Genomic DNA, 15948 nt, shown 5'->3' on the forward strand with positions numbered 1-15948 from the left:
CGTTTCCGATAACTCAATAACTCCAGGCCCCTTGCTTTACAGCAAACACCTCCCACAATAGGTTTATCTGATTCTTGTGGGGCGAAAAACGCCGTCTAACGGTGTTGCATTGTCTGTAATGAACCACACGTGATCCTTTTTCGCGCGATGAGAGCCTCTTGTAATTCGCAGATGCAAACTTCCTATTGTTGTAGTTTTGACAGCTGAAAGGCAGATAAACATTCGTTATGTCAGTTGTTAGTGTTACAATTGTTTCGACGTAGGTTTTTATTCTTTGAATTGGGTTAACGTCTCTGGAAGCATGCAAATTGTATTTAGTTTTAGTTTATGATTCTGAAGTTAGTTTCCAACACAGTTTCTTATCAGCTTATCTAGGCTTAATGAATTGAATGTGTGGATGTGCACTAGGTCTTGAAATTTGACAAGACTTTTCAGCATTTAATGGAACTCATCAAGAGAAGATAAATGAACTTGTCTTGGCTGTCTTTGTATAGGTCGCTTGCAGTACCGATTACATTCGAAGTTTATTTTCATTTCTTCTTGTGGCAAGAGTGATCCATCGCCTTGAGTTGAGACTACTCCTGTACTAGTTCAAGCCATCCGAGAATCCATCCTATCACTAATTTTATGAATCGTTAAGACTGCCCTTGTCTGGATCGGTAGAAGTAGAACAACTACTTTAATAATAATCTCCCAGAGACACTCATTGGGTGTTCAACCTTCTGGTAGTATTAACACTATTTGAAACTCTTCTTCCTGAAATAATCTACTGATAGCCGCCCTTCTAAATATATTCCAACGTTTTTGAACGCATCGTGAAGACCTTACGCTATTTTCTTAATTGCCACTGTTTTAATATCAAGGACTTCATTCCTCATTTCGAAATATCATACTTGAATGTTATAATCCGAATAGATCTGTGGATTATGAAAGTACACGCTTGATTTACATTGAACGTGTCTGTTCGACGTTATTGCATGGATCTGAAACTATTAACATTTCTGTCGGTGTGTACAAGCATTTACTTAGCAGTGACAGTTTGAGTGAAAGCAAGCAGAAGACCAAGGTTGTAGTTACAACTGTATTCCATTTATAATTTCCTGTAGAGTCACGTATATACCTTCTATATTTGAACCCATAAAATAATAATAAAGTGGAAAGATTTGTCAATAATTGGATTATTCAAAGCATCCGACTTTGCTAGGTTATCAATGTCACTTTACATGTTGTTTCACAATAATGCAATAAAATGGATTGACTGTCTTTAATCCATTATACCTATATATACTTGTACCTATGTAATTATGTTTTTTTATCGCTATTTCGTCTTCGCCCCAATGTCTACCATTTTTTTAATGGAGTAGTGTGAGCGCTCTATGGTCCAATCAGTTGCTGAAAAATCATGTAATTACAAATGAAACATACGCATAGCATTGGACAGATTACATTGATTTGGAGTAGTTGTCAGTAGTCATGACCAGTTAGACACCTATTCCAGTCAAGTGAAGTGTTAAATGTCCCCCTAGCAGTTGTTCTGTGACATCAGCTGACACTGCTGTATTATGAGCCAATAATGGTCTCGAGCAATTAGGATGAATTCTCTGAAAAGGAGTTATCGAAAAGAAAGATATAGAAACTTGGAAATTTTCAGGATAGGTCCGGATTTCGAATGTCGAGGTTAAGTTCGTTAACGAAAAAACGATTTAAAAAATACAAGAAATGTTGAATTTGAATCATCAACTATGCTGATTCTCAATATGTGAGTGCGTCGTCGGATTTCACTCTTCAAAATCGTTTTGAAACCACTTCAAACTTCATTCCAAGATGTCGATTACGGGGTTTTCCCCTGAACTCGTCATTTGCATTCAGTCTTCCATCTTGAATCTCGACGTCAGAATCATGGACAGTCAGAATATTGAAACAATGCCCAATACTTCCGTAACAACATACATTGGACTAGGAAATTTAGTTTGAACATATAAAAAAATTACTCGACTGTTCATCAAAACTCCTCATCTAGATAAAATAACAGATAACATTTTAATAAACCTCCTCTCATATAATACTTACAACAGTTCTGTGGCCTCCAATAAGTCTTTGAATGAGAATTAGTCAAATGAACAAGAACCAGCTCTAGGAATTGGTATCTTCTGTGAGTATTCTGACAGCAAATTTAGAAAAAAATTGAACCTCATATTGACCCCTGAAGAACACCTGATGTAAATAAAAAACCTATTCTGTCTTCGACTTCCGTAATATTGCTTAAAACCTCGAATTAAAGGACCGATCCTTGCAGAACACCCTCACTATCCTTTATTTATTATTTCTAGCGAACTATTGTTAACGAGTCCGAGAAACATCTCCACGGGGGTTCCGTACACGTTTCGCGTATTAATCCGAGCCCGTTATCGAACCACGTAGCGCATTATCAAATCGATTTAATGCCCAGGCCGTGATCTCCGTGGATATTTGAAGGTTCGCGGGTATTTCCCGAATATCTCCTCAGTCGTGGTCCGAAGTGGAACCTGAGATCGCGGTTTGAGGCCTTTCTCTACACGATTGACGGCAGAAAAAAGGCATCCTCGTTGAAAGCGGCAAATTGAGATTAAACCATTTTCGTGACTCGCGTGGGATACTTCGATTAGATGGCTGGGCGTTTTTTTCGCCGGTTCCGTACCGAGGTTTTTCGCTGGTACAGATCGAGATGCTGCGGATTAGCTTTCTAACCGAGAGAACGGTCGAGACTCGTGTCGAGATGGTGCTGATTTTATTATGAAAAATTGTCGGTTGAAGAAAGTAGGTATTTTCGGTTTTTTGTTCAACCATTATGGCGTGCTTTTATTAGGATTATACAGGGTGTGCTGAATTCTTGAGAAATTTCCGAATTTCCGTTGATTCAATATTCGAAGATGAAATTATGGAAAATTGGAAATTAAATTGAGGTCCACTTGATCTTAGCAGGGAGAATCATCATGTGGTTTTTCGCGTATGAGACAAACTTTGGTACCCATTCATTTCTCCACTAGCGCTCTTGCAATGATCAAACTTTGTACGGTTTACGAATCTTCTTTTTTTTCGGACAGCACTGTACCACGAAATTATGATTTTACCTCTTTTGTAATGATTTTTGGTAGGTTTGTTCACATATATTTCAAAAATATATCAGCTCTTTGTACAAAGTAGATATAATAAAAGGTGGGGAATATCAGTCACAAGGAACAGTCGTATACAATTTATTCAATGGAAACGTTTCTGAGCATTTAGCTCCTTCATCAGGCTAAAAACAAAAACCAATTTATAAACAACGGCATGGATCATACAATTGGTGTAGCAATAAAAAAAAATAGATAAAACGACGTCACTATGCAATAATAAATATGAAATATAAACTTCTTCTTCTTGGCGTGCCCTATCCGTTCCGGACGTTGGCAATCAACATGGCAAGTTTTATCTTGTTCGCTGCGTTTCTAAAAAGTTGTATGGATGTCTGGCCAAACCACTTCCTGAGATATAAACTAGATGACAAAATAACAATGAATATTAATATAAAGCAAAACAACATAAACAATTCACGCCAGGTCGGCCAAGGAAACAATAAAATTACAAGAAAAAGCGATCTCACCCTATGAATAACGGTTATAAATCATTCGAATACATCGAAATCATCAAATAAATGTTCATACAATAAAATATATAAAGTAAAAACAAAAGCATCAGGCAAGACAGACTACATTGAAATCTGTGAGACATACTACACACCCGATTCAAAACGAAACACGAACTACCGCGCAAGAAAATTATCTACATTAACCTTATTAATTAATTTAAAATTCACAGAATCTTTTATTCTCTTGATAAAAACCATCTCTTTAAATGTTCATTTAAACCAATTCTCTTCTTCATTTAAAATTTTAACATTATTAAAATCAAAGGAGTGGTCATTAATTTTTGCTTGCTGTGATAATGCTGTTGCTTCACTACGATTTTTGCAATCTCTCTCATGTTGTTTCAACCTCGACCCTATATAGTAGATATAATCAATTTTTTCTGCGAAAAACGAAAAGTTACCAAGAAATTTTCTTCATTTTCATCCGTAAAAATATTTACTTTTTTCCATATAGATTATTGTTCGAGGAAATTACGTGGAAACCACATAAAAATCGATGATTTCTGAGAAGAAATATCACTAAATTTGTTTTGAAATGAGGAACCACGTGGTGGTGTTCCCTCTTTATTGTATATTTATAATATTCCTTCATTCGTTTAGAAACTCCCAGTTTCCTTGGAATAATCATTTTTAATTGTTTGTTGACTGAATTTTGCACCTAGAATCATCAGGATGGTTCATTATATTCGCACAACCGACACATCTTTATACTATATTAATTTAATCGCTATCTGTGTCTACGTCTAACGATTGATATAATACCCCTCCTGGCGTCTTTGACTCATGCTCGTTTCCTGGAAGGAAGCAACATCTCGCAGTCGTTCTGACAATTTGCCGCTAGAATTATGTTCCGGGAAATACAAATAGGATAGAGAAAAAATGACACAACGGAGCGCACAACTGTAGCGCGAGGATTGTTAGGAATACTGCTCGGTGGAATTATTTCCAGCTGCTAATCGAGCCAGATCATGATCGGAGAACGCGAGCACACATCTTGTGCTATTCGAACATGACATAGCAAGAGCGCTCCGAAGACAACAAATGGAAATATGTTAGCATCTCTACGGCTCACAGTTATAAATTGCATGAGTCGCTGAATTTTTAGAATTTTCGTATACAGTTTCGGTCTATTATTGCTTGGTTATTTATTTCTTCAGATGAAACTTTCGGTAACACCCACGTAGCATCTGTTGCAGCACAAAATACAGGCTGATATTCAGTATCAAGATTTCAGTGGCGTATTTTTCAGGTCAAAATAAGACTTTTTCTTATAAACTGCAAACGCTTCATTACAACTACCGAGGTTTAAAGTTGCAATTTTTTTAAATTTTTCTTCACAACTCTTTTAGTTTCCGAGATATTATTATCCAATTTGAAATATAGGTTACGTTTTAGGGTAATATATAGGGACTCACGGCTTGGCTTGATATTCAAGCTACTCGGCTTGAGCTCGACTTGAAATCAACTAAAGTTCAAGTCAAGTAGTAGTTTTTCAATATCAAGTATTTATTTATTAAGTATATTTTGTTTTAGCTGATCTAAAAGCATTTTGCTAGTAGAAATTTTGAAATCGAATACAAAACCAAATTCACTTCTCCTCAATTACCATATGAATCTCACAAGCTGGAGAACATAATTAGTGGATTTAAGGATAAGAAATGTTCATTCACGAACAAACATTTTTGAATCGTTTAGAAGGTTGAAAATTAAAATTCAAAATGATGGATTATAGCGTCTGTGTATTAAATATAAGGTAAATAGTTTGTTGGCGTGCAGACAAATTGTCAATTCTGGAAAAAGTACCTCCTCGAGCGGGACTCGAACCCGCAACCTCCGAATCACTAGTCCAGCGCTCTAACCACTAAGCCACCGAGGGGTAATTTTCCAAAATTGAAATTTGTCTGCACGCCAACAAACTATTGACCTTATGTTGAAAATTAAAGTTTCAAATTTGGACAAATTTTAGAAAATTCATTGGAAATATTTTTACCGCAAAGCTCTAGCCTAAAAAGTCTCGGAAATAGATATTTCGTTAAAAGAGTTTTTTAATATGGATATGACATGAGATATTGTGTGATATATGAGAAATAATGACTTGTTATGGTATCGTTAAAGGACTTATGGCAGTTATTCTGAAAATATAAAACCGAAATTAAATTTGGATCCATTTCATTCAAATATAAAATTCTGGGACATAAAACCAAGAATGCTGAAGCCATATAGACTAAACGATTATGAATCGTATTTCCAGAGTAGAAATTATTTATTCGGTCTATAAAAGCTCACTGCGATGTTCATATTCCATAAAGCATTAATGACAACCATATTCTACGATTCGGGTTTATTCGGTTCATCTGTCAAAGACCATTGATGTTTATTCAATTCAGCAAATTTCTGACAAAAACAGCTCCAAATGACCCACCTTATCAAATTTATCACACGTAACTTGCAACGGCTCCGATGTAACGTGCCCACAACCCCGAAAGTAATACATTCCATAGAAGAACTGCATCGATTTCTATGTCCGGTGAAGTTACGGTGTCAACGTTTCCAAGGCCGTGGTTAATTAGGACAATTCCTCTACAGGCGACAAAAAACAAATCGGATTTCATGGGCTTTTATAATAACCTGATGAATTTCCTTTGCAACAACTGCGGAAGTAGTCGGTTGGAAGGGGAAATTTACAGAATTGCTGCTTCTTCTTCTTCTTCTTGAGATATCCAATTCGGATGTCCTAACTTTGATGATTGGATTGTGAAGTCTGAAGGGGCAGATTGAATAGGTCATTTCGTATTTGAAACTTTAGTCATCAATAGATCTGCGCCTGCTCTGGTGTTCAGAACATTTGTTCCGCAAAAACATTTATTTCCTTATGAATTTTCTCATAAAAATATTATACAAAAAGTCTTTTCAAGGGCTGAAAAACGGTTTTTTCTAAAATTAAAAATGAGGATGTAAAAACGTATTTTGAATTCTTGCATGTGGTAGAAAAGGACGGTAAATCATAGGAACGTTTCAATTTGCTTCACTCATCCTGAAAAGTGTTGGAATATCAAAAACCCTGAGGAGGGAGAAATTTAACTTTGACAGATCATGAGAAAGTCACGTGGTATAAACCCCTTTCAACAGAATCTTTATATAGTCTCTACTTGGAAAACTCTACGAATTAATTTTGCGCGTATCAATTAAAACTTTCTCAGAGCATTGTAGTATTTATTGGGTTATAAAGTAGACATTTGGGAATTGATGGAAAAGGCTGCAATAAATGTGAATTTACGTTTTAGAGACAATAAATTTCTATAGTAACAACATAGTTATAAGAACAGTTAATAGCCCAGCTTCAGATTTTTTGAACGATCTTTCAAACGACGTTGAACCTTCCTTTATTGAATAATGGAAGGTTTTTCTAGGTATACACTAATCTATAATGGAATAATTTACATGAAATAATGCTGATGACTTTATTTGAAAAATAATTTTATGCCAATAGTACTTGAAGGCAAATGGGCGCCACGACTGGCTCGATTGAAGCGAAATCCAATTTTCGATCACTTCATCTAGCATCTGGGGATTTATATTGCCAATAACGCAGCGAATATTAATTTTAAAGTAGTCTTACGTCTGCTGTTTATCGACGTAGACTTCACATCTTTCGAAAGAAGATAACAAGTGAAATCGCAAGAACGTTGAGGCCAGTATATATGGTCATGTTGTTATTGATGCTTTTTAAGCAGGGGCGCCAAAAAATTCTTTGCTTCATGCGCTAAAATTACTCGCGCCAGTCTGATTGTCAGCATAAACTACCTAAAGGTGTCGAATCTTGTGAATGTGGCTGTATTGATACAACCCTCGAAAAATATATCGTAATTCGAATTGAATTGAAAATTCTCGATTCGTGAAAACAAAGTCGGATCAATTCTAACGACGAAAAGTCATGTTTTCAATTTGTATTCGGGGTATTGCCTGGGGCTTTGTTTAGGTTGAGTTGTCGTTTCGGGCTGTGTGTGGGAGGCTTTAATGAAGTCAATAGAAAATAATCATCCAAACATTTGCAGTGTTCTCATCTTAGTAGGACAATATTATTTTTGATGGTGAACCTTCGTACATTCGAATCCCACCAACAATTACATTTAAGGAGAAGAAGACATCTCCTATCTTATAGGTATGGATAAGGAAATTTGACACGCTGGTTAGCCTAAATGATTAGACTCACATTGTCTTCAATGTTCAGTTTTTCCCCCAAGTAACGCTTAAGAGATTCAGTTGTTGTGGGCTGCTCCACATACAATCATTCATTATTCGAACAGAAAATAAAATATATTGAAACTTTGTAATGTATTAATCTCGTACAGATGTCTAATACCACTGTAATGAACTTGAGTATGAAATTATAAGGTTTGTTTTATCAGGTAATATGTTATTATCTTGGCAACGAATCTCTTGACTTCCAAAGCTAGGTGAGAAAAATGAGGGAACCACTAATTCTGCAAAACTTCCACTGCAAATGCAATTGATACAAGGTTCCACTACTTGTGCGTTTTTTTTTGTTGGTAGATGCCTAGTAGATATTTAAACATTCATGGTTTATCCGCACATCACTTGCAAAATTCATTGTTCTTATTCAGCGAAACAACTTAGCACTCTATATTGTGGTTTCACTTATTTATGCTTGACATCACTAGCTGACAATTGACACATAACGTTAAACCTGATGAGAAAATAAAAAAGATCAACCACCTCTTAGACTCCAAAACCAAAAAACATTCGAAGAACCACCAAAACTCAAATCGCTTCTCCATAGCTATACCTCAACCTAACCTAACTTCGATTTTTCAGACCCAATTCGTTCGTCAGAACACCCCCCACCCCAGAGAACTCAAGGCCAAAGCACACAAGCTGTTCAACAAGGGCCAGAACAGCTTGGACGACAGCGAGACCATCCACAACATCACCAACACCTCCGCCGCAGAAGATCTGAACACCACGGAAACGGTGGACAACCCAGTGTTCACCAACCTTCCGGTGGTGATCCAGCAGAACGAGGCGGACCTGGTGATCGGCAACGGACCTACCGTTGGGATCATCGAGGAGCCAAGCGCGGAGGAAGATACAGAAGATGTAAGTACAAGCATGCTCAGGTTGGCTCTCGAACAAATCATCAGAGGTTGCGAAACGGAAGTTTGACGTGTTACGTCGTTTGTTTTTATTTCTTTCTTTTTTTACTCATTATGTTTTAATAAATGTTTTCTTGTTTTCGTCGTTTTTGCGTTTGTTTTTTTGTTAATAAAGGAAATTTCGTGTGAGACTAGGCGTTCTTTGTATGAAGTATTTTATTAATTTTACTATATTTATTGTTGGCGGGTGTATTTGGTTTGGGTTTAAGTTTAATCGAAGAAATTGGCGTCCTACACAAGTGTATGCTTATAAGAATGATGTTGAAATGAAATTAGGATCATTTACTGCTGGTAAGTATGCGGGAAACTGGAAAGTTGTAAATATAAAAGGCAATTATGTGAAAAAACCATTCAAATGAGCATTTCTGATTTCGTCAATTATTGGTCCATCGAGCCGGATAAGTATCACGATAACATGTATGATGATTTTGTTTTTCAAGAATTTTCGGATGAGTTTGAATGATATAAGAAGTAATTGAATGAAGGACATATAGGGGGAAATGATTGCAAAACTTGTTTTTTTGAATTCTTAAAGCAGACACAACTTTCCTCTATACTCAGACTGAGTCTGAGCTTCATCTGTGATTAAGTTCTTTAACATTACGTCATTTTGTTAGTTAACCCGAAGAAAGTTTCACGATTTCTACAAATGGATTGATATATCTCATAAATAAAATACAATAAATTTTGTGTTTGATCAATCAATTTTTAGCTACTTTTAAGATATCCGTACAATCACATCAAAAGTATTCAATGGCTCCAATCTCGGAATAGAATTCAGATGAATACAAACACTTCCTGCTCCTCCACACAACTAAATTATATTCAATAATAAAAACAAAAACAAAAAAAATATTTTTCCCTCATTCAATCAAAAATAATCTCGAAAAAGTATGGTATAATTCATTATTAGGGTTGTAGTAGCATAATTTGTTCTACTCGAACAATATTACATTTTCTATGTTCACAGAAACGTTGAACCTCATTTCTACAATAATTGAATAATCTCTCCTTGTTTTTTCACGAACTCATGACATATAAATTAGCCTTAATAAAAGTTCAAAAAATTTAACGTTTAAATAAAAGATTCATACAATGTGACATTGTGCGTAAATGCATTTTGTTGATCCGCTCTTGAGAAATATTTCGTTCTGTAATTTTTGGATTAGGTACTCATCGAACAGGTTTAGATGTTGAGTATCTTAGACCCAAGCCTGAACTCGGCTTTAATCTTGATATTTCTATTCGATACTATATTCGATAGTTTTTTTTTAATTGAAGCAATTGAATATCCCGATCAAAAATTTTAGTCCTGTTGCTACGTTCATAAGTGATGAAAACAGTAACTTAGTAAATCTTTAATAGGTATACAATATAATTTTTTCCAAAAACTCTTCATGAAGTATCCTCCATACCTCAATATATTGTAACACCAAAACCAAATCAATTCAAAATATTTTTTAAAATTTCCATAATTGTCATTATATTAATTTCGACGCTAAGCTAAATGAGAAATTTTTTTGGTTATTCCCATAGTCGATTAAAATAGTTCAAATAACTTTTCATTATCATGTACTGTAATCAATTGAAACAATGGGTTCAATTTTCATAAACTAGTGTCGTCGTTAACGTCAGTTAATTAAAGTTTGAAGCCGATAACAACCTGAGGCAACTATTCCATCACCATTTCTCCTGTTTGGCGCAACTTTTACCCCAATGTGGGTAACAGGTGGCTAAACTCGGATTACACAGACTTCTTCAGATCACGTCAACGTAACGCTTCGGAGAAAATAATTTGTGACTGCCTTCACTTCCCAGACAGAAGTGTACTCGAGTTATAATAGGCGGTAATTGGCTGGCTTGTCACTTCCTTGCATGAATTAACGTCGTTTATTAATTAGGAAGGAATGAAGGTGTGCTTCATCTAGGGAATGTGCTAATTCAAACTGTTTAGTGCGAATGGAATTTTTTTATTTGAACCGTATTCGGTACATTTAGGCTTTTGCCAATTTTCTGATGAAATCATTCATCACAAAATATTCCTAGTGACGAAGCCATAGAAATTCCATTTGTAAGATATTCAGCACCACCACCAATTCAAAGGTATTGGTTTAGTTTGAATACTTCCCATCCACTTTATGGGAAGTGGAAGATGTGGACAATTCAATCACACTACAGCTGTTGAACTGAAGGACATCGCGATAATCGAGTAGTTATGAGTTTTTTCATCACCTAAAGATAGCAAACAAAGAACAACTGAAGGTATAGAAGAGGTATCGTAGATAAGACAATAATCCACTTGAAGAGCAATTAAGCAACTATAACTCCATTATTTTCAAGATATCAGGCAGGATATATGTATTTGGACAGTTTCGATGACCAAATCGAAGGCAACAGGAACCCTGGACTGTCTTTTCTCTGGAGCATAATCTTCATCAACATCATCTACATAAATTGAAATTGGTAAATAAGTACTGAGGGAATACGTCTCCAACATTCAGCTCTTAATTGCTTAATATAAGACTCAATTATATCCTTCGTATCTTGGAGCCTGCAACTATCATATTTTACTAATATACTCAAATATGTCTTCGAAATTTCAATTCTTCAGGATGCTGAGCTTTTATCTCTTAGAACCTTGTAGATGAGGTTTAACTGAAAATGACATATGTAAAATTTACACACTTCTTAACATTTAATTCCAAAAGACGTCATACATAATCCAGACAAATATATTATCAGCTTGGAACAACTGGCTTGAAGCTACAAGCATGAATATGTTCAAGAACAGGATGGACCAACAGAAAAGATGACCAGCTTTTTATTATCACTAGTTCTTTTTTGTTTTTCATTTTCATTGTTTTGCATATTTTTGATTATTTTAATTTTGTATTCAAATCTTTCACATGTATTTCCTCTACTATAATCATTTATATGATAATATTGAAACAGGCTCAGCTAAGGTTCTGCTCTGCTCCAAATAGTCCCAAAACATCAAATGAGAGCATTATAACCTCCCAGCTTTTAAAGAATAAACTGATGTAATCCATCTAAAACGGTTTTAAAACGCCAAAGTCAAGGTTTTTAAATTCAACGTCGATTACGCTGACACGTGGAGCAAACTTTAGTAACCCTGAAAGCATTCAAATAATGTTATTTTAATACGTTGTTATCTCAATTATGGTAATACACTCCGTAATATTTGAAAATCAGGTTGTATGATGCTTTCGAGTTTAGCGAAGATTTTCTTTCTGAAGTGGATTTTAATACGATAAATCTACACAGTCTTGGAGGTTCATTCTACTTCAAAGCAAAATGCCATCAGCCTGCGTGATTCTCCTATCTCTACGTGGGTAAGTTCTCATGGAACCTTTTCAGCTAATTTATGCAATTGGAGTTGATTCGTAATTGAATGATTTCCCATCGATTTCGGTCCATTGACTGTGGTAATTAGATGAAGAGTGGATAATTCAGCACAATTATGGAATTGCTGGAGATTTTATCAATTGACGTACAATTAGCTTGAGTGAAGCCTCCAGGCTATGGACATTTCTTCATGAAAAGGAAAACGAACATTTGTCATTAGAAGCCTTCAGCAGAATTGGTGTTTTGAACTATTGATTTCCTCAATCGACCTGATTATTTTATTGTTGTATTGATGCCTGGATTTAATTTCAATAAACTTTACTTTTCTATATTGTATTTTATTCATTATTCCTAAACAATATACTGCCAATTACACAATTACAATTGCATTTTAATTGGGACAATTTCAGTTCGCAGACTTGGTCAGCGATCTTCCCACAAGATTTAAAAGTCGTGCTAAGACCTTTGCGGTAAGATTTGCCCTTATATGTGTAGATGGCGCTAGCCGATCTAGTAATTTCGATACAGTCGGCCTTATAATTGCTTTCGGCTCCTGTTAGTGTCGACATCACCTGTAACTTACTACCTTTGTAACCGTTATACCTTTTTCTGTCAATATTTATGGTACTGCATTCCTGTTCTCCACTCAGAAGGTTAGATAAAAGCCTGTAATGGTTACTTCGAGAACATCTATTTAACCATTACGTTCAAACGTAAACACTAAATAAACTCTAATCAGAAACACTTAAAGTAGTACTTCAAATTTGGAAACAATTTTGCGCTCTCTGATATTTCAGTCTATTAAAAAAACACGCAAAATTTGTTATCTTCATTTATATGGCTTCATTACTTTCACAAAGACTTAACTTCCGAACATTAGACATCAGTTAAAATTTAGTTAAAATCAACTTTTTGTTCAATCAATCACAATTATACTTGTTCGAAGTCATCGAAAACCATCAAGACACTACCAATCACCATTGGCCTCGTATGCATTAGATCAACCACCTGCTCATATACCATAACAATGAATGCGAATAATAGAGCACCCTGTAGATTCTCACCATTTTTGAGGACACTAACTCCCGAATGTAACAATCCATCTCCAATATCACTACAATTCTACGTCCTTTGATACTAACGCCGCTCACCTCAAATTTATCCTGCTCTCTTAGGAGGAATCACAGAAGCACGTCGGGTTCACAGAGGGTGCGGCAGCAGGGGACGCAGACGCACGTCCAAGCCGGTTGCACCGTCGCGACACCCCCCACCACCTCAAGAACAAACGGATCAACGTGGCACCCATCGACAAAGACAAGGTGGCTTCCATCATTGCGCAGGTCTCTATAACCGCATCTTTCTGCTTGTTGATTGCTTTTGAAGCATGCGCAGTATATCAGTATCCTTTATGTTAGCTTACGCTTGAAACATGCATGTTATTAAGGCTTCTTAGCTTGTTACAGTCGCATCAGAGTTTCGTAGCATTATTTGATGCAGTATAAAGCCTTTTCAGGATTATTTATGTACAAATAATTTTCCTGATTGGAACATCTCTATTCGCTGAGTAGATTGAGTATTTGAGCGTTCTGGAGGCATAGTGAACGCCTCAAACAAATTTTCCAACAATGCACTATGTGGTAATCACCATGCAGAAAGTTGGTATCACTAATTCGATTATTTCACAAAAGGCGAGATTGCAAATGAGTAACCTGCCGATAAGGCACAATAATTGATTGTTTACTTATCTTAACCACTGAAACATATAAACCGAAAATTGATTTAGCATTCCACTTTTACTAGGTATTCACATTTTTAAATCACTCGTATCGTATAAGGTAATAGATAATTATATTGGATTGATATAGACAAAGGTAAGGAACAATTTAACCTAGTGAATTTTTGAAATCTGGCGATACAAGGAATATTCCTGAATAAGAATCCAAATTCATGTAATATGAATATCTGAGAGTTTTCTATCACGAACTGAGCGATAAAGTTTGTTAGGCTGGACATAAGAGAATAAGAGAACTACGTTCCTGCTGAATAACGTTAACGGTTTTGCCAACACATTCTTACATGCTACTTTTGTGAAATGTTTAATAGTAATAACGTATAAGTATGGTATACGTATTCCTGAATATGAATCTAAAATCATGCAAGATAAGATTCTAACCAGAATATGAAATAAGGTTTTCTATAGCAAAAATAGCATGATAGAATTTGTTAGACTGGACATTGAAGAATAATAGTTTCTGTGAATAACGTTAACGGTTTTGCCCGCACATTATTATTATTATTTCACTGAATCGGGGTCGTTACAACTCTGTTAGCCTGCTGGGAACTGCGATCAAATTGATTTTTTGTTCTTAACCCTTCCTATTCATACAAACTCAGGGAGGCCGTCGATGCTGTTAACGAAACCCAAGACATCCTTAGTTTCCAGAACTGACTTTCCTATATGAGTGGTTCTTAGGTCAGTCAGCTCCGGGCATTTGCATACTATCTATGTATTCGGCTGTTTCTACCACCTTGCCATAGAGTCTGCAGATCTCATGTGCTGACTTACCCATGCGGTAGAAAAGGTATTTGCACCGACAGTGTCCTGTCAGCAGTCTTAACATTACCCGAAGCTCAGCTCTTGGTAGCTTCAGGAGCTTTCTGGTATAGGTCGGTGAAAGCACCACAAATTTCTTTGCCTGAGCAAGACCCGGAGTATTCCTCCAGAGGATTTTCCTATTGTCCCTCTATCATTGCTGGACCGCTGTCTTGTTTTGGTATTCACCAAGAACATGGAAGGGTTCAGGACCAATAGGTGTCAACTTTGATGCCCTTTTCGCAAGTTCATCAGCTTTTTTATTTCCTTCAAGACCACAATCCCCTGGTACCTCTATGGCCAGATGCTTCATGATATTACGGCACTCCCATGTTAGTAGAGACTCTTGTCTTTATAATTCTAAGGACCTCAGCGAGGCCAGGCTGTATGTAAATACGTTCCCCTTTGAGGTTTCTTCTGACACACTCTTACTCGCACATACTTACATGCTACTTTTGCAAAATATTGTAAGTACTTGATGAGGAGGAAGTAGTTAAGTTTTTGTCCGCAGGGTGGCGCATCGCAGTAATCATACTGCTTTGTGTCTGCCAGCGTTCAATAATTTCGTTTGTTTGTCATCTTGGGTTGAGTTATGCGGTACTGATGATCCCTAACAAGGGTGAAACCCTGTATATCGCTACTCTCCCTCGATACATGCATTCTCCTTGGTTTACTTTCGATTATGATTCCTATGTAATAGCGTGGAAATCTTCTGTTTGACAATGGTTATGTTGATGGCATTTTTGTTGATACATTAAACAGATAGATAATTAATATAGTATGATATTACACACTTGGAAATCGTACTTCTTTTTCTTTTTGTATTTTCGTCATTCATTACCGAGTATCAGCCATTTTTATTTATTATTCAAGTAAATATTACCAAATCTGCTCCGCAATCGGAAGGGTTTCTTCAACCAGGACCTATTCTCCTAGTGATGATAGTTCGAACACTCAGGCATACCAGGATCGCTACAGGCCCCTTAAATTGGAGAATCATCTCCCATGGATTCATACTGATTGTATTCCATTGAAAAAATACAAAGTACAAGCTTTGGACGCTTGTATCTGGTGGAAGATTCGCCGTAGCCAAGGAATACTCTGACTAATCGGTTGGAATGAAAGACTGGAATCATCTTGACTGCTTA

At 36.1% G+C, this 15948-nt stretch overlaps 1 protein-coding gene and 1 non-coding gene across 15 annotated transcripts in view; one reads left to right on the forward strand and one right to left on the reverse strand.

Moving 5' to 3' along the window:
• The window catches only part of LOC123682733 (protein lap4), a 144748-nt gene that overhangs the window by 77307 nt on the left and 51493 nt on the right, over positions 1-15948 (forward strand). For 10 of the 14 annotated variants that reach the window (XM_045621505.1, XM_045621512.1, XM_045621534.1 and 7 more), the window contains exons 7-8: positions 8504-8785; positions 13383-13547. In XM_045621505.1, the coding sequence (XP_045477461.1) occupies positions 8504-8785; positions 13383-13547 (447 nt within the window). The remainder of the gene's footprint in view (positions 1-8503; positions 8786-13382; positions 13548-15948) is intronic. The other 4 variants (XM_045621525.1, XM_045621589.1, XM_045621598.1 and 1 more) reach the window with 1 other exon arrangement.
• On the reverse strand, positions 5471-5543 carry Trnat-agu. The gene has a single exon. It is a non-coding gene; the product is annotated as a tRNA-Thr (tRNA).

Source organism: Harmonia axyridis, chromosome 1 (assembly GCF_914767665.1).
Source record: "Harmonia axyridis chromosome 1, icHarAxyr1.1, whole genome shotgun sequence".
Lineage (NCBI taxonomy): Eukaryota > Metazoa > Arthropoda > Insecta > Coleoptera > Coccinellidae > Harmonia > Harmonia axyridis.